The sequence below is a fragment of the Ramularia collo-cygni genome (genome assembly GCF_900074925.1).
Source record: "Ramularia collo-cygni strain URUG2 genome assembly, contig: RCC_scaffold13, whole genome shotgun sequence".
Classification (NCBI taxonomy): Eukaryota; Fungi; Ascomycota; class Dothideomycetes; order Mycosphaerellales; family Mycosphaerellaceae; genus Ramularia; species Ramularia collo-cygni.
The window spans coordinates 48,811-68,837 of NW_019716267.1; the positions used below are offsets into that span (position 1 = coordinate 48,811).

A 20,027-nucleotide genomic window follows, 5' to 3' on the forward strand; every position below is an offset into this window, starting at 1 on the left:
ACGCGGAACTCACTGCTGAATAAATCGAATCTAGCAACATGGTATTCTACGACCTGCTCCCAGCCGAACCGCCAAAGCCAATAGCACTGGACCCTGATCTGGCATCATACACCTACCAACCTCTGGAGTCTGGCCGCCATATCAGACTTCTTTCTATACACAGCGATGTTGTTGGCGGACCCTTACGGTTTCGGCTGATCCACCACCCTCTTGACGTAGTACCCCCGTACCAAACGCTATCTTATACTTGGGGGATCGGAGCTCGCGATCTTGCGCTACCCATTGAGACTGAAGGTGGCACCTTGCTGTCTTTACGAATCACAGACACCCTGCGTAAAGCCCTACCATTCATAGCGAAGGAATGCTACACCGGCCTGATGTGGATCGACCAAATCTGCATCGATCAAGATGACATTCAGGAGCGGAATTCGCAAGTAGCCATCATGGCGGACATCTACTGCCAAGCTGAAAGCTGTGTAGTTTGGCTAGGTGAAGCTACAGAGTTCTCGCGACTTATTCTCATCAACTTGATGATCTGCGCACTACCCAACACGGGAGATTATGAGATCCAGGACGCCGCATGGACGAGGTTCGACAGCCATGCAAGCTACGCGCAACCTCTCAAAGTGAGACATGAGATCAAGAACTTCATGCGAGACTTCCCTGCCGAATATGAGGTTGCTTCTCGGGCAGTTCTGCAGGCGGTTGTYGAACTTATGTCATTCGATTGGGTGAGAGCGAGAACCGAAAAATCAAGTCTAATGTACACGCTGACAGAGCAGTTCACTCGCGTGTGGATTCTGCAGGAAGTCAAGCGAGCGAGAAAAGTGCGTGAATTCGTGAGGAGTTCATCATTGAATGGAGCTAAAACAACACACTCAAACTTAGGTGTACATGTTGATTGGCAGTGATCTATGGGCACCCTGCCAAATTCATCAACTTGTCACAGCTGTTGATAGCATAATACGCGGCGACAGGATTTACGACTATTCTCTCTGGGACTCAACTCCAGGATGGCGAGTGTTTGATTTCATGGCAAACTATCAAGACCACACCCAATTCCAGCGGACTTTCTACGGCATACTCACCAGCATGCGCTACCTCAAAATCAAGGGTAGACTGCATGCCACCGATCCGCGAGACTTTGTCTATGGCATACTTGGATTCTGCGACGACTTGGAGGAGGTACAGATCAGACCAGACTACGCATTGAACACGATTTTGGTCTACTCCATCGCAGCGAGAAAGATTCTTGCACTCGAAGGAGCGCTAGATATGCTATTGATCAGTGATGGTGTCAATCATGCAGACGGGGACGAGCGTGGCGATGAACACATAAGACTCCCATCGTGGGTTCCAGACTGGTCCAGTGCATATCCAGGATTTCCACTCCATACCTTACAATCTCGAAACGGAGCCCAAGAACCATCGCATGTCTTTCGCGCTTCTGCTGGACGCCGGTATGTGCCGCGCTTGGATGATAACCCCGCCGAGCTAAAGGTACAAGGCAAGAGGATCGGATCTGTACAAGTTGCTTATCAACCGAGACATGCTCGATTCGTCACCAGTTGTTTCAACTCAGCCATGCAGTCTGCCAACTACCCCATACCTTTCGCTGCTTGCTTGAGTCGTTTGGAGCGAAGCATGAAGCGCAGAGGTGTAGTCGTCAATGACCGCAACTTGATAAAACTGATGATCTCAGCGGATCAAAACCAACACTACCACGAACAATACCAAAGCTATGAAGATGGTTCCAAGCTCAGTTTCTACGAGCACGTCGATCAGGTCGGTCAGGTCTACTTCCAGCATCGAGAAAAAGTAACGGTTCGAGAAGCCGGCGAGATACAGGAGAATTCGACGGTGATGTATGAAGACCTTACAGAGGCCGAGCACGAATTCATCTCCCGTCTGGAACGGGAGCAAAAGCTCCTCGGAGGTTCGTCCGACAAATGTGCGGATGCTGTGAGGCAGCCGCTTATTGAGCACCTCTTTGTGACTTCCAGTGACAGTTTTGGCGGTTCCAATCACATGCTAATGGCTGACGATGTCATCTGTATTCTACATGGTCACGATTATCCTGCGATACTGCGACAAGTTGATAGTGAGCATTACAAGTATGTGGGATCCTGCGTGCTGGAACAAGGCATGTTTGGAGAGCTGGTAGACTGGCAAGAGGAAGACGCAGACACGTTTATCTTGGTGTGAAGAAAGCGGTGGTTGTTGTTACGTCATCAAACCTACTCGAGTGAATTCTAAGCTCACCTCCTTCCATGACGCCCACCTCCTCCTCATTCACCATCAAACTTTCCCATCCAAACATGAGCGACGACTGGCAAGAAGCAGCATTTTCCAATCGACATACACACAATCGAGTTCAGCGAGGAAGAGGCGGCAAATCGAATTCTCATGGTTTCAATGTACAGAAGACTTTCGGGAGCTACGAGATCAAAAGTCCAAAGTTTCCTCCCAATCCGGATGGAGATGCCAAGTCTGCGAAGCTGGAAATTTATACTCTGAATGAGCAGGGAAATGCTCTTATTGGAGAGCTGTWCATACCTGGATGCTTGAGTGCGAATGTGTTGATGGCGGGAAGTCGCAAGACAATGAAGCGAGTTATCCGAGATCTGGTGGAGAAGAACGACGAAGAAGATGCTCAAGCAGAAGGGGATGAGAATGCTGCTGATGAGGACGAATTGCCAGAGGATGAAGACAATGAAAGCGATCAGGATGATCGCAAAGAAAGACAAAAAGCAGCAGAGTTCGAGAAGAACAGCTTTCGCTCTCCGAAGTTCTGGCTTAAATGGCAAGGTCAGCTCCTGACTGATGGAGCGGAAGAAGAATTCATCACGGATGGTGGTTATATCGTCTTCTCTGGAAATGCTTGCGAGAAGTTTGATGGCACTCTCAGCTGTGAGAAGCTGGGATGGAAGAATGCCAAAGTCAGTGGGTGGAAGATCAAAGGCATGTCTGCGAGGGACTTTGAGATTGAGTGGGTTGCTGAGAAGGATATCGAAAGTTGAGGATGTCGGTGGACAAGTCACTCTCGATCTCCATCCCGGTACTTCGGAGGCTGCAGATGAGAGCTCTAGCAGCTACAAATTGTAAGTTCAATCAGCATATGCCTCAATCTCTTTTCTCCCAATCACTGATTCTCAACAGGCACTATTTTCACATGCTTTGCGATTGCCTAGTATGTATGCCATCTGATTCTTCGCCAACTCATCCCAACATATGGCTCTATGGTGTAATGGTAGCATCCTGGGCTCATGAGGGTACTCCATGCATGCCGTAAAACGCATCCATGGTGGCCAGTTCGTATCAGGCTTTGCCCTGGCACAATCTGTCTCCCAGCAGAGGAGGTTCGATTCCTTCTAGAACCATTCTTTCGCTCTTTAGGACTGCGTTCTTGCTGGAGATCTTCTCTACTACAATCACAGACAATTTCAATGAGTCCATTAGCCCTCCGGCAAAAGCATACTACAAATGGCATCCTTTCCACAAGCAGTCCGTTCCGATTGAGAGGTTCCATGGTGTAATGGTAGCACGCTTGGGCTATTGCGGATCTACAGGTGAACGATTGATCATTCCAGCATCATGAACGCACTCTGTATTCCCAGTAGAGGGGGTTCGATTCCTTCTGGAACCGATTCTTTTGCTTAAGGACGGTCTCCACTTCTATCACGGCACGATACTCGTGATATTACACTTACTTTGAAGAAGCACAGTGCTACTGAAAGCTACAAATCCCAGAGCTCCACCAGCTGTCACCATCAAGCACTGATCAAAACCCTCCCATCTCATATCAATACTCAGGTTCCACAGGGTAACGGTAGCACATCTAGACTCTCAAGGATATATACCACTCCCTGCCTCAAAGAGTGCCACATCCGATTGAATCGGATTCTTGAAACAATCTGTGATTCAGGGACCGATATCTTTTGCCCTTTGTCATACATTTCCAACAACCCGGTACACTGCCTCGTACAAAAAGCAATGCCGGAGTAAACAAAAGTGTGACTTTCATTTCGTGGAACAAAAGACTCGGAGACGTGGCTGAGATTTGGGAATGTGTACAAATCTTAAATCTTTGAGATTACTGTACTGCTCAGGAGATGATTTGAGATATGTTCAATACTGCTGCAATGCTCTCAAGTGGAGCCTGAGTAGTTGTGCATGATGTGAGCCTTTTACATGTGAACTTTCATCACCTGATGGGCAAACCGCTCGCATCGGGCAACACCCGCCTATACCTCTTGCTCTTCTCACTTTCCACTACCTGGGCATCTCTCAAACAGGCTGTCATGCACACTTCACACTGTGAGAATTGGGAGTGAAGCACATGTTCCAGTCGAGAAATTTCATTCACTCAAAGGGGTATACGCTAAATGCCTCAAAGTACCACCCAAACTCCACAGATGCTGGCCTTATACTAACGCTTGCATGTGTCTATACATTTTACTCCGTAGCAGTCCTGTTTTCCATCCATTGTCTAGAAGCTTCGCGCATGACGACGCCCAACTGTGCTGATTGTGGGTATCGGTACACCAGTGTAAGTACCATTACTCGGTATCGGTACACCAGTGTAGACACCATCAGTCGGTATTGGCACGCCTGGAGGGAGAGTCGATGTGATAACGACGACTACAGTCTCGATGCTCGTTGCCACGGCTTGAGGCGCCGACCCAGTGGGTGCGGGAGAAGCAGCACTTGCAGGAGCACTTGACTGAGCACCTGAAGGAGCTGCCATGCTCGATGACCCAGTCTCAGCCGGGACATATGCCGGAGCACTTGACGGTGCAGGTGAAGCGCTTCCAGTCGAGAAAGCCGCAGACCAGGGCACGGGTGTCTGAATTGGCACTCCAGCCTTTGCGAATGCAGCATTCCAGGCCTCCTTTGAGCCGGCTGAGTATGAAGAAGCGGCCTTGTCAAACTCAGCAGCGGCTGCGGATGCAGCGGCAGTGCCGAAGGTAGTTACGACGGAACATGTGTTTGGGACATAGACTTGTGGCCAGACGCCAAGGTTGTTGGCCGAGATGATGCTAGCTTGAACGGAGCACGCGCTGGCAAATGCGGTCTGAACAGGCGCCACAGATCTTGCGACTTTGCTGTTGGTGTTGTCCATGAGATCGACAGATGGAGAGGTCGTGTGTGCGGTGCGAGATTTCCAGTCGCTGACGGCAGCGGTTTGCGGATTTGCGGCGGGTGCATCACTGGCGACGGCGACTGCGACATTCTTGGCCGAACCGGCAGCTACGACGTCGAAGTCGGCGCAGGAGGTGTAGTATTCGTCTTTGCCAGCGGGAGCATTGCAATCGACGTTTGGTGCGGTGGGCCACTGCCAAACCCAGTAGATGGTGAGGAGGCCGGTAGCGGCACTTTCGGGGATCTTCACGTCCGACTCACACCACGACTCGACGCTAGTGGTGTTCTGGTCGACAGGGTGGTTGGGAGTCAGCATTTGTCGCTGTTGGGAGATGCTTCCGCAGTTGACTTGGTGGCATCGTCCGTCGTCGAAGTTCTGGGCCGTCAAGRGAAATCCGCGCTTGTTGCCACCATCGCCGGCGGTATTCCACTGCATGACGTCGGCGATGGTCTCGGTGTCAGACGGCTGGGTGGTTCCGAAAACAAAGACAGTGCCACCGGCGGCAGGCTTGCCGGTGATGTTCCAGGGAAGTGTAGTGTGACCATTCTCGAGGTACTTCATTGCGACAAAGTCACCAGGAGACACCTGAAGTTTGGGGAAGGCGGCTGTGTAGTTTGATGTTCGTTGTTGGGGTGGACACACAAAGTCGGTGGAGTTGATGYGGGTTCGCGTTGTCTGGTCGCTGTTTCGGGCGGTGGAATCGGGTTGGAGCCAGAGCATGGAGAATCCATTGAAGGTTGGGTCAGAACGCGGTACATAGCCGCGGGTGTAGCCCACAGCGCCAGTGTAAGTTCCATTTTCCGAAATGACTTGGTATTCTTCAACCCAGGTGTGGGCGGCGGCGCCGGCAGAGAAGGCTGCTATGAGTGCGGCGAGCGCAAGGTATCTTCGAAGTGCGAACATGCTTTGAATATGGTGTCGTATCGTGTCGGATCGTGTTTGTGGACGTGTGTGCGAGGGCAGAAGTCCAGCTTCGGAGGGTAGAAGTAGGTGAAGTGGTGGGGTATGTCCTGTGGTGACGGTTGCAGTGGTGAATGCGTCGATTTTCGAGAAGAAGCAGGCCAGCCGACTTCGAATGCGTGTGCGCGTGCGTGTGTGTGATGAGGAGGTTGGTCGGGAAAAGTCAGAGGATCTGAATCATCCGCGCGAACAAGACGATTGTTGTCGTTTATGTTCTCGAAGGTGCGACAAAGAACGGAAGACGGCCGGCGTGAGACAATGGGAAAAATGGAACAAGAAGGACAATGGGATGTGGCAAACGCAGTGAATGGAAATCTCACCGCGAAATGACCCAGCACAAGGCACAAAGCACAAGAACACCTGAAGGAAGTCGAATGGTGTGCACTGCAGCGTGGCCTCGAACCTTTGAGTACAGTGTGAGGTCGTGATGCGGCCATGTGGTGGAGACTTGATCTGAGCTTCCCGCACCACACATGCGAGTCTTGGGAAGTCTGTGCGAAACCCGCGGTGATCCATCCCGAGCCTCTGCTATTGCAGGACATGAAGTCTCGTCGAACAAAGCAGACACTGCAACAACCAGCATTGGTTGGCTCACGGGTCCCAGAAGACTGCCAAAGGAGGAAGGCCGGCTCGCGGCTGTTTCTGGTACATGAACACCATACTTGCACAAGCGCATCGAGGCCGAAGCGATGCAATTCTCTGTCCATGGCCGTCTGTCATAGGATTGACAGGTCTCCTCCGCCGAGACACCATCATGAAGAGTTTCAGGAAGTGTTGGGCGCTTATGCTGATTGGCTGTGGGCGCTGCAAGCCACAAAGGCCCGACCTGCAGCGGGACCGTCCCGGCGCTAAAAGCGGGATATAATTCCGTGGAAATACCAAAATATATCCAAATCTTCTTGTCCATGCGAGAACCCGCTTTTTGTTGCCGTCGGGAAATCTCCCAAGATCCTTTGTGGTGTGGCAGGAAGTGACAAAGCATCTGCGGCATCGATCGCCGCTCGATCGACATCGAGACATATCGCGGTGAATGTTTGGGCAGCGGAAGATGGAGCAACATGAGATCCCGAGTTGGCCGGTCTGTGGCGGCCGACCTCGAAGGGTATGACACTCTGGCGCTACTTATGTTCCTCGGCGGCGGGTTGCAGATGAGGCCATTTACTCTGCTGTTTTTGATGCTAAGGATCACATGTCTGTCCCCGAACTTCTGTGCCTGCTGGGAACTGCTCATTGTCAGAAGATGTACGAGCGTGTGATCAGTAGGAATACCGTAGATACTGATGCCATCTCATCTGCATCGTCTCACGTCGAGGAGCATGCTGGATCCACTCGCCGCCGCTGGCATCTGTCTGGTTGGAGCCAGACTTTGAAGCAGCGTAGCACCCAAGTGACCGAACTCCAACATGACGTGGAAGAGGACGACATCATCCCACCTCGGGTAGTTTGGATAACGTCGTTGGAATCTGGAGTCTTGGGCGATTTTCCTGCTCATTCTCGAGAGACATAGCTCGACGGTAGGCGATACTCAGCGGGCCCGAATTTGAGGCGCATGTCGTAGCGGCTCACGAGTGTCAAAATGGCCAGGTCGCATGCACTTCCTCTGGAGTCTTGCCAGCTTCAGCACTTCTTTCTATCGTCAAATCCGACAAATCCTGCTTCTAGTGTCGCTTGGATTTGAAGTCGGTTCCAGGTGGTGACCATCCCTCTATATCTGTGTCCAATTATTCGCGGGGAATGCTCGAATACAATGAAGGTTCGAATAGTCTTCAAACTCCCGTTCGTGCTTGACCAGATCTTCCGAGGTAAAGTCGATTGGACACTCCCATCACAGCCCGTTTCTTCCCAGAATTCTGACAGTGGTGTCAGTCAGTCCACAAGAGGAACAACTCCCTCCTCTTGAGACCTCGCTTGAATAAGTCCGTGATGCAGGAAGGCAGTTGAAGCGCCTTATACACCTGTGCGTTCTTGAACCCGCTCGCAGCCTCGTACGCTTKGCCCATAAATTCTTRGTTATACTCGTGCTCCGCTAGCATGCCGTCGTCTTCCTCCATATCACTTAGCTTATCCAGATGTTCGGAGACAGGCCATCCGATTTCGTGTTGTTCAGGAAGATCCAGGAATCCTGGAAGACGGACCTGAAAAAGCAGAGGTAAAACTTTCAAAGAATGCCAGTCTACTACCGACACAATCTCTGTTGGATCCTCTTTGGGCACATATTTCCAGGATGTAAGTCGCTGTGCTAGAGTGTCGAGGGCCAGAGTTTCCAGGCAGACTCTCTGCACACTTGCGCGCCACAAATTCCTCGGCTAGCTGTAATTTGACCTTTTGCTCAGCCTTTGAGATGAGGCATGGTGATCGAGGCTCCAGCCCGGCGGGTATACTTTTGGTACGGGCGTTCTCACTTTCCACGAGTGCTTGATCAAAAGCCGGCAGGCTCAGCCCTAGCATGCATGTCAGTCCATCTGTTGTGACATCCGGTTTGATGAGGAATCCGTCGGTAGGAAAGCCGATCGCAGCAAGCTCAGGCTCGAGAGCGCAAAAGTTCCTGGTAAACATAAAGTGGTCTTGATAAGCATCGTGCTGAAGACTTTGGCAAGCTGTATCCTGGGTGCCTAGATTGCCTTGCTTGTTGGAAAAGACGTCAGTAGGAAATATGTAGGCATTGGCAAGCAGGCCACATGGTACCGCAGGAGGGCAACCTCAGAGGCAGTCGTATAGTGAGCTGGCCCTGCAGTCTTGAATGGTAGCTTGGCAACTGCCTCGATGTCATTCAGCTTCATCAAGATGGGTGCTTTGCTCAAACCACTCTCCAGTTTCTGAACCTCCTTGAATGCTGATGCGCCTCCAGAGCGGTAGGCAATGGAGCGCAATTCATCGAGTTCGAGTTGGAGATAGCGTCGATTGACGGCGTTGACTTCATTGGTGAGAAAAGATTCGTTGATGAAGTTGGAGAGCTCATCGCGACTGTATGCTGATCTCTGGGCCTTCAGCAGAGCATTGAATGGACGTAGAGACCAAAGTTACCGCGCAAGTCACCGTGAGCTGCTGCTGCCTTGTACCTTAGTTCCGGACAACTCGACTCCATTTGGTCAATCTCATTGCGTGTTGAATTGATGTGGAAGCTGGCGAGTGAGGGAAATCGGTCAGTCGACTCCGGCCAGCGTGGCCCGTGCTGAGTCGGTCTCAGGTAGAGCTGCGGTGCGATTGGTGGAGGCTAGGTATCGATGCGATTCACCGCGATGGGAAGAAGTATGCGCGGCATATACCTTTGAAGTTGATACACATGCTGTGGCGTATCGTTTGGWGAAGGATGCGGATACTGTTGCGGGTTGCGGAGTTCAAGACGCTCCTGGAAGGCGACACTGGGAAGGGTGGAGCGAACGGTGGGAAAGTGAAGGGTTCCATGTTTGTCATTATTTTGTGATATACATCGTAAGGTACAGCTTTTGCTCAGATCTCGACTCTCCAAATACCCAACCGGCGCCATGTTCATCGAAGCCCATGCCTGAAAACGCTTCCAGTTCTTGCACTCATCCATATCGTCAGATCATATGACATCAATCTTCTCAAGCCGTTCCGTAGGTCTCATGTCCATGTGGCCGATTCACTCTCTCTTCTTCCGCATCAGGCATCAGCACCTCTCTCGCCTCCTCTGCCTCCGCTTTCACTTTATCTTTCGCCAAAGTAACGCTCTTCCTCCACACATATCCAACCAGAACAACACCCACAGCCGCAGCTGTGCCACATAGTATCGCATTGACAGGGATGGGATTGTTGTGGAAGACTTTGTGCGTCAGAGCGTCCAACGCAGCCTGAGTGAAGTTGAACAGACCAGCCATACATATGATGAGGCCGTATACTTTTCCAAAAGTCTCAAAGCCAAACACTTTGGCGCTGTAATCCGAGACCGCGGTGTAGTACAAAGGCCGATAGATGACGAAGAGTATGACATTGGCGTATCCAGCCCACATCTCAGGAATGAGACCAAAGACACCGATTGTCGTTGCGATGGTCACCAGAAGGCCGAGAACAAATGTTGTGCTGGTGTGGTCGAGGACGAATCCGATGAATGGTACTGCAACGACACCGCCTAAAGGTAGAGCAATGTCGAAGAAGTCATTGATCTGAACTGCTTTGGAGTGCGAATGCAGCATATCACTATATTGAGTGCGCACGGTAGCAACGAAGTAGTTGATGCGCAACATCTGGATGATGGTGAAGAGGGCAATGAGGATGAACCATGGTGTGAGGATTTGCTGGACGGGAGTCTGACCATGAAGGGCTMCGAAAACGCCTGAACGTGCGGCCTTTGCCTCCTCATCTTTCGCATGCTTATCGCCGGCTTTGGAACTAAGAAGAGCGCTGATTTCGGAAGCAGCACTTTCGCGACGAGCACGACGGGCGGACTGAACCTGTTGACGGCGGTTGTCGTCCAAGATTTCCGAGTCCGAGGAGTGGACCGATGATGAAGAGTCTTCGATCTGTTTCACAAGCTCGCCAACAGTCTTGTAAGACTCGGACGGCATGATCACTACTTGGGCAATGAAGACGAGGACCGGAACGATGAGGTAGATCAGGAAGAACTTCTTGGTGTTGAAGTCGCCTCCCGTGCCTTGGTAGAGAAGACGGAATCCAAGGAAGATTGCGCTACTGGTATCGAAGGCACCGGTCAAGAGGGCGAGAATGAGGCCGGAATGTTGTGGGAAGGTGTTGCTCAGCTGGAAGGAGGATATGAATATGAACGGCCCTCCGACAGCTAGAAAGAGATATCCAGGAATGTACGCATCAAAGTACTGGTACATTTCTGCGGCAAAGGCGAGGAATAGTGCGCCTGCAAAGAGGAAGACGGTTCCGATTATGCTTGCGACTCGAGGCCCGAACTTGTCAAGGATAGTTCCCACTGGAAGAGCGCAAACGTTGGTTGATACAGCTGCGACTGTAAACATGAGATTGAGCCTCAACTCCTGCTCGTAGCATACCCATACCCCATCTTCCAGCTCCTTCTGGGTGCATTTGTCCTTGTACACACCCTCCTCAACGAGCACTGGCTTGATAGCTGCAAAGCCAAACACCACACCAGCCGCGAATAGACAGTATAGCACTGCCACTGCCGTCTGGAGTATCCTTTTCCCCTTGGTGACCTCAAATGCGCCTACGGGCATAACCTCTTGCACGGCCGGCRTCCATTCTCCCACCGGGTTGAAGGACAGCTTCCTCCGCTCGGATCCGGTTGGTGATTGGGAGCGCCATCGTTCAAAGGACTCCATGGAGGAGCGTCGCTCGTTTGTCACCATTTCACAAAGCAGGTCGTATATCTCCTGATCGTTCGTGAATACAGAAGGATGAGGAGTTCGGGGCTCGTGACAGACAGACCCCGCTAGCGGTGATGCAATGCCACAAAGCTCACTCCGTACCGGTACCGTAGTGATGCCGGGGAGGAGTCCGTTGGGGTCGTGACCTCTTCCGAGTCGTTCGATGAGGTCGGTCAATTTCCAATGGCAGTGGAGAAGCACGACAACGGGCAGTCAATAAACAGAGAACGGGAAGACGTGACAGAGTTGATAAGAGAAGGTTCAGAGGTACTTGAGATAAGAAATGAGCTTACAGTTCATTCGGACCGTTGGCTGGCTGGCAGCTCCACTATATAAAGAGCGCCGTGGCGCATTGAGGTCGATTGAAAAGTTCTGGTACCAGGATGTTGTTGAGATTTTCTTTCCATCCGGATCTCAGACGCGGTTTGTACGATTTGCAGATGCATGAACGTTGCGGAGCTGGCCGCTAAACCTGGGCTTCGAAGAACTGGTGGGACCGGAACTCCGCGGCGATATTGGAGCTTCTTCTCCTTCTTCTTTGACAAAGACAGCATTCTGTCACCCTCCTTTCAGACCGCAATGACAGCCTCCCGACTTCCGCTGTAAGAATATTGATGCGGGACTGACGATCGAAGCTCGCACCGTTGTCCGAAACCGACCTCCTTTACCTCGTGATGACCACCTCAACGCCCGTCCGTCCACGCAAACCCCCGGGAGACCCGCTTACACTTATTCACATGGCAGTAATGGAATACACTGAGGAGTAGCAGGAGGAAGACATCTTTGATACGGTTGAGCGAGCCTTGCACGCTTACCTGAAACCTGCGATACACGATTCGATGATCGTCTGGAAGCTCCTCCCTACACACTTTCATCAAGAAAGCTGCACGAGTTGGTGATGCTTGGCCATCACGCTTATGGATATGGCGAGAAATCTCATTGCTTGCAGTAAGTCTGCCACTTCAGCTTGCTTTCATATGAGTCTTTCCAAGCAGATCTTTTCGATGAAGCGTATGGATGACTGGCCAGAGCTAGGTCGGACAGTGAGGTCTAGACAAATATGAGCGTATTCGGATGCAAGGAGGACCAGTGTCGTTCATGTTATTGCTATTCGGTGTTGCACATTGTCATGGCAGATACCTACTGTTTGATGACTCCATACTCACCCGTACCATGGCAATCCAGCCTGAGTATCTAGCGACGTATACAATCACAATGCACCCGATAACACTATCATATCTTATTCGTTGTGCTGGCTGAACTCGCGAAGGAGTGACAGGTGAGCTCTGCCTTAGAGACCCCAGCATAGGCCAATCTATGTTTGGTCCTATACAACACCATGCATGACTATGCAACATTTCACCTATCGACCTTCCACATATTCAAGAATTCCCGCGTGCTCTTTGACATGTAGTGGGACATTTCGCATGCTCAGTGGAACAGTCCAAGACTCCGAGTGTCAAATCGTGACATATGGACCAGCTACCCCTAAGTAGCCCCAGAACCTCGAGGCCGACTCAGCGGAGCTTCTCCGTGAACAAAAGAGGATTGCGGAGGGGGTGTGGAGTCTTGGCAAGGCTTCCACTCACTTTGCACCTGCCAAAATTGCAAAAATCTTGATCTTGCACTCCCTTCGAACAAGCAGGAGCACCTCAGGATAAGCAAAAAAATGTTGACGCCCGTGGGACTCGAACCCACGCTCTTTCGAACCGCCATATCCAGGATACCTGAAGACGGCGCCATAACCACTGTAAGATGCGTTAGTAAAGCCACTGTTTGCAGTGAGTGTGATGAAACGAACCTCGGCCAGAGCGCCACAATGCGACCAATACGCTGTATTGGATGATGGCCAGAAATTTTTGGTAGTACTAGTACATGAGATGTTCAGGTGGCCGAGGAACATCCGACTCAATTCGGAGGTCTCTCCAAGACTACACCGCTTACGGACTTCTCGAGTGTACCAAATTGAAGGGCATACTCTGTTTACTTGTCTCTCGTGCCGGCAGATCGAAAATCTATTCAAAGATAGTGGGCAAAAGGCGGTTGAATCCCATATCTTCACCAAGTCTTGGCATGTGTCTCCGGATACCGCAATGAGCGAAGCAGCGCCGCTGTTACTACAAAGCGAGTGTAGTGATTGAATGAACAAGATCTCCTCTTCAACATAAGTGCCTCACAATGTAACGAAAGRGCGGTGTCGTGATGTTGCAAAGACATGTGCGACTTAGGGGCAAAGCAGCCGCTTCTCCGCGGCAAGACTCCTGAACGCAGCAGCTTTGCTACACAAAGCCAGTGTGCCGTTTCAGCAAATAGGGTTCGCTCTTCAAGATGGTAAGCAACGTTGCCTTGCCGTGAAGCTGTTGTGATGGTGCCGGACCGGCAGATGCCAGGCGCTCTCCTCCCGCAAGACGACTACTCACAGACCCGACCTCATTACATTGCTATCAAATATAGTATACTTCACAACATCATCGACTCAGAGCCTAGCAAGAATGTGTTGTTATAAAGTTGTACGAACATACACATCGCGCCCATTCAACTCGGGCATGTAAGGGTTAGGGTTGGGGTAGTAGCTATTCATGTCGACAGCACGGTATCAATCACACACATAGCTCTGGTCATGAATCTGAGTATACAGATCATCTTGATCATCGTTGGAAAGAAATACAGGAGCTCACTGCCATCAAAGACCTGATATCGATCAATTAACTGCGGTTCCATCACTTCCGCAACTTGAAGTTACTGGTAGTATGCTCTGCAGGCTGAACACAAGTCTTTACTTCGAACATCACGACGAAGTGCTCTCAACACACAGTCTCATTCTCCGCAAACGCTATTACATGCCAAAAGGCAACCCTCATGCACAAAGTATGCATTGACGAGCAGCTCAAACCTCGAACAACATGACAATGTCCCGTGTCAGTGACCAGTCATCCAGAAACTTTCGCTCGTGAACGGATCCAAGACTTCCTTCTTATTCACGAGAGGGACGTCATAGAACGTCTCTCAGATTGTACAATACATACCTCGTCAACGGTCCACCGCTCTCCAAAAGCAACGAWCCCCCGCAGGAAGACTGCACATGTATCATCATAAGAAAAGAGGCGCACTGCACAGCATCGTGAACAACAGCATTGCACGAGGGACGGGAAGAAAGCTCATCTCAAGCCATGCATTCATATCCTCATTCTCATGTCATCTCGTAATGCATGCAAGACCATGCAATCAAAAGAACTCCGCTCTCACGCCGGAGAGTCTATGCCCAGGGGTATCATAGTGAAAAGCAAACCATAACTCCGCCCAATCAACGTTCTCGCGCGCTGACGACTGCGGACAATCATCTTCTCGCACCCAACTCCCTCCTCCTCTCCAAATAAAACCTCTCCAGACAATCCCTCCGCTCAGCCTGCGTCCATCCCTCAACGACGAGCGCAAACTCGGTGACTTTCTCCCCATACCCAAAGAATTGCGCCATGGCACAGAACTGCCTGCGCCTCACGTCCTCAGGCGGTCGGAATCTGTAACGCACCTCTCCAAGCCCATCTCCACAATCAACACCGTTATCGTCATCCCCACCCATCATCAAACCCTCCAAGTCTTCTTGATTCCCCGCAAATGCGAGCTCGTTGATGTGATCTGCATCATCGCCAGCCTTTTGCGCACGACTGCTGATTCTCGTCTCGATTTTACTCGTACCGATGACCTCAGCATTCTCATGTGTATATTCCACCCCAGCCTGTTGTAGAATGGCCTGCACGGGATCCTTGCGCTTGGCTTTCGCGTTGGCCAACATGCGTCTCTGCGCTGGCTCGTCGATGATTTCCGCTGCAAGCAAGTTGATCGCCGCATCTTCCTTGGAATCCAGTGGACCGAAACCATCTTCATCTTCACCCGCAGCCTCAAGATCTAGTCCAGCGATTTGCACACCAGCTCTCGTCTCGGCAATGTTGGTTTTATTGACAATGTCCCTCAACACGAGATTCCCCTGTTGAGGAGCAAAGAGGTTCCTCAGCCCGAAGATCTCGCCCTTTTGGTCCTTCTGATCTTGGATACCAGTAAAGTAGCGGCGCTCGACGGATGCGTTATAGCCGATGTTGGCCTGTTGCTGCTTGTAAATTTGTCTCGCATAGACAATTTCTTCCACAGTACCCGCCGAGACAAGCCGAAAAACATCCACATCTCTGACCTGCCCGATGCGGTATGCACGATCTTGAGCTTGCAGATCATAAGAAGGATTCCAGTTCGGATCCACAACCACAACTTTGTTCGCGCTGGTTATGTTCAGTCCCACACCACCCGCTTTCGTCGAGATTAAAAAGACAAACTGGCCTGGATCGGAATTGAAGTCATCCACTGCCGCTTGTCGATCGGCATAGCTCATGCTGCCGTCCAAGTAGGACACGTTGAAGGGAGTTGTGTTGAAAAGACTCTGCAGCAGCTTGAGCAGCCGGACGGAGTGAGAAAACACCAGAACCTTGTCTCCATTGTCGTACCACAGTCTGAGAAGCTTCCTCAACACCAACCACTTGCCGCAGAATTTAGTATTCTTGTGAGTCAGCATGCTTTTGCGTGCAGCATAAAGTTCCTTCCAGGAATCGGGAAAGGCCATTTCCAGTCGCTGAAGTTCCTTCTCGAGTTTTTCAGGGTCGGTCACACCATCTGGAACGAGCAGCGCGACATGGTTCGAGAGCTTCTGCAACGTGACCAGTACTGGGAAGACGTGATTTTGCCACTTCCCGAACCCCTCAACCTCAGCCCGGCAGCACGATCCTTGCTTCTTTCCGGAACCGCAATTGCATGGCAGCGCAGAGTCTCGAATGGCGTGGACCAGCTCGGAATCACAAAAGTTGTTGTATGCTTCAGACTGAGTTTCGGTCAGCGGGCAAAACACGACTAGATCGCTCTTCTTCGGCAGCTGATGCGCAATCAAAGCCTTGGTTCGGCGCTTGAAGAATCGAGGAAGCAGTTTGTTCACCAACTTCGTGGCCACTCGTCTTGCTTTTGAGAGTTGTGACATGGTCGCATCATGGCTCTGGCCAATCTTCAAGGGTATGCTGATACACCGCTTCCACGAAGCAATCGCTCCCACAGCCCCCGGATTGGCCCAGTTGAGAAGCGTCCACAACTCGTCATAGTTGTTTTGGATCATCGTCCCACTCAGACCAATTCGACACAAAGCATTGAGCTTGCACATGGCCTGAGTAATTTCCGTCTTGCGCGACTTGATGGTGTGGCACTCATCCGCAATGACACAGTCCCAATGGATGTTGTTGATGGCGCTCTCGTTGAGAAGGTAGGTGTGGTATGTTGTGAGCATGATTTCGAGCCGCCCGTTCTCTGCCGCAGCTAGTGCAGCTTCTTTGGCCGCATTGTTGCCGTGGAAGACATAGAGATGCCACCATCCCCAAGTTTCGAGCTCTTTTTGCCAATTCGCCAGCAATCCACCGGGACAGATGATGAGTACCCGCGGATACCATATCTTCGGGTTGAATGTGTTGAGATTGTTGTCTGGGTATCGTCGCCGCCACATGCGCATGCGCTTCGCATCTCGCTCGTCTCCGGTCTTGCCAAATGCGACTGTCAAGAACGATATGACTTGGATGGTCTTTCCAAGTCCCATGTCGTCTCCAAGAAGGCATCCTTTCTGCGCCACAAACATCTCATGCAGCCATGCGGTGCCGTCGATCTGATACGGCTTCAGCCATTGTGCAATTGCGGCGGGGATGACRCCAGCACTGCGGAGTTTGATGTCGAAATATGACAGTGGTGGAGTGACGGGGAAGCTGGGTCTCTCTGCCACCTCTTCGAGATCCACATAGCCGAAGAAGTCGGGCTCAAAGTGAGGAGGGATGAGGAGGCCGGCATTGCCGAGTTCTGCGCGGGTCTGTTCCCACGCCTTGCGCCGGGATTTGAGATATTCGGGGAGGGTGTCTTCCATTAGGTCGTGTTCGTCGTCGCTGCTGTCCGATTCGCGGTCTCTCTTGGCTGTTGGGAGGGCAGTTCGAGGCTCTTTGCGGCCCACGACCGCGCCCTTCTTCGCCATTCTCGCCTTTGATTTCTTTGCTGCATCATTCGTCTTCTTTGCGGCGATTTTTTTGCGATTTTTGAAGTTGAGATATGCCGCGTCCGCGTCCTCATCGTCCGAGAAAGCGATGCGCTCGCCATGTCCGTTCCCCGTAGCCGCGGCGAAGCCGGTTGGTCGAGGGGGCGCCGCAGGAGCGACGCGACTGCTGATGATGTCGAGGGAGTCGTCGCTGTCGTCCGCCATGGTGGGTGCTAAAGGGCGGTCAGCATGGGTGAGATGGAAAAGTGATGTTAATGTGGGGGAACGTCGCGAAGGCAGTCGCGACGATTAAGGTTTCGATAAGGTTTAGATGACGATTGTGGGGTAGCGTGTCGCGCTAGCGCGCGACTTCCGGATGAATCTCTTTCAAGGAAGATATCGCGAGAACTTACGGTCTGCGAATATCGTCAGCATTTGTTCTTTGAGGACCATAAAAGCAGACAGCGAGTGCATGAGAAGAAAAATGAGATGAGCGCGGAGTCTCAAATGGCCAGGTCTGGAGTCCCGGATTCGGATTCCGCATGTGCAGGGGCGCTGCCCCTTCTCTCGCTCGACCATTTCCCAGCTACTCTCCAGCAGGCAGTGGATCTTGATAGGTCTCAAAGACTCTGCAATGTTCTCGTAGGTGCTGAAACTCTTGATTCTGCCCGGAAGCTGGTCCAGAGACGGGCGGAGCAAGCGAGGGTATGCAGAGAAAGTGGCATTTTCCATCCATTGGCGATCGCCACCGAACGCCGCGACGCACTCTGATATGCTCCGGAAACGAAGCGGGATCTTGAATTATATAGCGCGGTAAAGCTTTGCTGAGCGTGATGCCGCGTTGGAAGAAAATCAGACACCTAGAACAGCTTACGCCGGTCCTGGATCTGGGCGTACTGGCACGGTGGATAGCACCAGGTTGAGGATGTTCCCTATGGCAGCGAATGACGCCCATTTAATTGCCAAGGCTCCAGCAGGCTCCCGATGGCATTCCTCGTTATGAACGGCATAGCAAAGCAATTTCTTCCCTGGCTTGTTGCCGAGCTGGAAGAGTGCCAGAGTTTCGAGGGTCGTTGATGGCAACAAGGGAGTGAATGCAAGGTAAAACACGCAACATACCACTAAAACCCGTGCGGTGGGCGCACTTGCGCCCACATGGCCGCCAGGAGGCCGGCCATGAGGACCCGCTGGTCCTCCATCCCCAAGATCTCGCTGCATTGCAACCGATTAGCTCACCGTTAATCCTCGCAGTGCTKTTGTTCACTTGCGGAGAGGGTGTGACCTACAAACAGTCCCAGAAGTTGGGGTCTGGAGTGGTGCCCCCACCCCACTGCGCTGGCGGCGCGGCGGTGCGGCTGTTGCACTTGCAGTCAGTCCATACATCCTTGCGAGGCCCAATGAGGGAGAGGGAACTCACACAAACTGGGATCTCGGATCCCAAGCGTTGTACAGGTCCGGTGGACCCGCGCTACGCAATGTCAGATCACATAGTCCCCCTCTACAGCAGATGCGGGTTTTGTACGTACACGCGCACCCAAAGCACCACATTTCCCCAGTCGCCGTGCAGGAACACGGCGAGTCTCATGCTGCGTGGTGGTGGTGGAGACGGCGGAGGCGGTGGTGTGGTGTGGTGGTGGTGGTGGTGGTGCAGTGTGAAGGTGTTGCTGTTGTCAAGGCAGCTCGCATTGAGCTTTAAAGGCGGCGGCGGCGGCGACATCGATACGCACGGTCCACCAACGACGACGACGACGACACCGGAACGATGACAATGTACATTCACACAAAAGACCACCCAACACCATTGCCTCTATGCATGGCTGTGAGAGCGTTCGACACCTAGGTTTACTGCCTGTTTCGCCCATCGCCGCTCGAATCTTTTCAGCGCGCGATACTCTGGAACCCACATTTGATCGCGAATCGATTCTTCCAAGTCAGCATCGTCGGAAGGAATGTCCTTTTCCTTGATGCACATCCTCTTTGACTGCCTGCTTGAACGCTGCAGCAGCAATCTTGATGCTTATCTCTCGGACATCGCTGAAATCAGGCAACAATGCAGCATTGTAATCCTTTAGCGCCGACGCCTGTGCAGCAAGAGACTTGTGCAGCAACCAGCATCTCAGTCCTGAGTAGTCTGGCTCGAGGAAGGACAACACCGAGACCAATGCCTGGGCTTGGTCGGGTTAGCGTCACTTCACCAACCAGCTTCGACACTGGATACAACTTAGAATGTCATGCTATTGTTGCACTCAGCGATCCCCCTCTTGCCATCTTTGGTATTTACAGGTGGGAATGGTGACCCAGTCGCAAAAAGGACATTCCCACCATACCAATCGAACAGATCCTTGGGACTGGCTTCGTGCAGCCTCGTCGGATTCGAAAGCGGGAAGATTATCGGTCGCTCCACATGTTTCGACGTCTCCTGCACATCATCCTTGGTAAAAGCCTTGGGCGTGGTACTTGTGCCCATCAGAACATGCGGTTTGACCTTCCTGATTATATCTACCAGCTCTCTGTTCCCATCCTTCCAGTCCATCGTCCCTTGCATATGGATGCTGCGCAGGCGTAAGCT

At 51.8% G+C, this 20,027-nt stretch overlaps 7 protein-coding genes and 2 non-coding genes; 4 read left to right on the forward strand and 5 right to left on the reverse strand.

Annotated features, from left to right (window-relative positions):
* Positions 1-38: 38 nt before the first annotated feature.
* On the forward strand, positions 39-2,205 carry RCC_07964 (uncharacterized protein; the record flags this gene model as incomplete). XM_023773216.1 has 3 exons in its annotated part: positions 39-731; positions 783-827; positions 889-2,205. 3 exons carry the CDS (start codon positions 39-41, stop codon positions 2,203-2,205), a joined length of 2,055 nt encoding a protein of 684 aa, XP_023628984.1.
* Positions 2,206-2,603: 398 nt separating this feature from the next.
* Positions 2,604-3,020, forward strand: RCC_07965 (uncharacterized protein; the record flags this gene model as incomplete). Its single annotated transcript, XM_023773217.1, has 1 exon — positions 2,604-3,020. The coding sequence occupies one exon, from the start codon at positions 2,604-2,606 to the stop codon at positions 3,018-3,020; it is 417 nt and encodes a 138-aa protein (XP_023628985.1).
* A 213-nt stretch (positions 3,021-3,233) lies between these two features.
* tRNA lies at positions 3,234-3,380 on the forward strand. One transcript has 2 exons: positions 3,234-3,269; positions 3,346-3,380. It is a non-coding gene; the product is annotated as a tRNA-Met (tRNA).
* A 141-nt stretch (positions 3,381-3,521) lies between these two features.
* Positions 3,522-3,646, forward strand: tRNA. One transcript has 2 exons: positions 3,522-3,558; positions 3,612-3,646. It is a non-coding gene; the product is annotated as a tRNA-Asn (tRNA).
* An 843-nt stretch (positions 3,647-4,489) lies between these two features.
* RCC_07966 (uncharacterized protein) lies at positions 4,490-6,046 on the reverse strand (the record flags this gene model as incomplete). Its single annotated transcript, XM_023773218.1, has 1 exon — positions 4,490-6,046. The coding sequence occupies one exon, from the start codon at positions 6,044-6,046 to the stop codon at positions 4,490-4,492; it is 1,557 nt and encodes a 518-aa protein (XP_023628986.1).
* A 373-nt stretch (positions 6,047-6,419) lies between these two features.
* Positions 6,420-7,115, reverse strand: RCC_07967 (uncharacterized protein; the record flags this gene model as incomplete). Its single annotated transcript, XM_023773219.1, has 1 exon — positions 6,420-7,115. One exon carries the CDS (start codon positions 7,113-7,115, stop codon positions 6,420-6,422), a length of 696 nt encoding a protein of 231 aa, XP_023628987.1.
* A 2,554-nt stretch (positions 7,116-9,669) lies between these two features.
* RCC_07968 (related to MFS amino acid transporter) lies at positions 9,670-11,370 on the reverse strand (the record flags this gene model as incomplete). The annotated part of the gene is made up of 1 exon (XM_023773220.1): positions 9,670-11,370. The coding sequence occupies one exon, from the start codon at positions 11,368-11,370 to the stop codon at positions 9,670-9,672; it is 1,701 nt and encodes a 566-aa protein (XP_023628988.1).
* Positions 11,371-14,752: 3,382 nt separating this feature from the next.
* On the reverse strand, positions 14,753-17,683 carry RCC_07969 (related to DNA excision repair protein (Rad26L); the record flags this gene model as incomplete). The annotated part of the gene is made up of 1 exon (XM_023773221.1): positions 14,753-17,683. One exon carries the CDS (start codon positions 17,681-17,683, stop codon positions 14,753-14,755), a length of 2,931 nt encoding a protein of 976 aa, XP_023628989.1.
* Positions 17,684-18,579: 896 nt separating this feature from the next.
* Positions 18,580-19,175, reverse strand: RCC_07970 (uncharacterized protein; the record flags this gene model as incomplete). XM_023773222.1 has 4 exons in its annotated part: positions 18,580-18,670; positions 18,745-18,813; positions 18,876-18,926; positions 18,985-19,175. The coding sequence occupies 4 exons, from the start codon at positions 19,173-19,175 to the stop codon at positions 18,580-18,582; spliced, it is 402 nt and encodes a 133-aa protein (XP_023628990.1).
* Between the last annotated feature and the right edge of the window lie 852 nt (positions 19,176-20,027).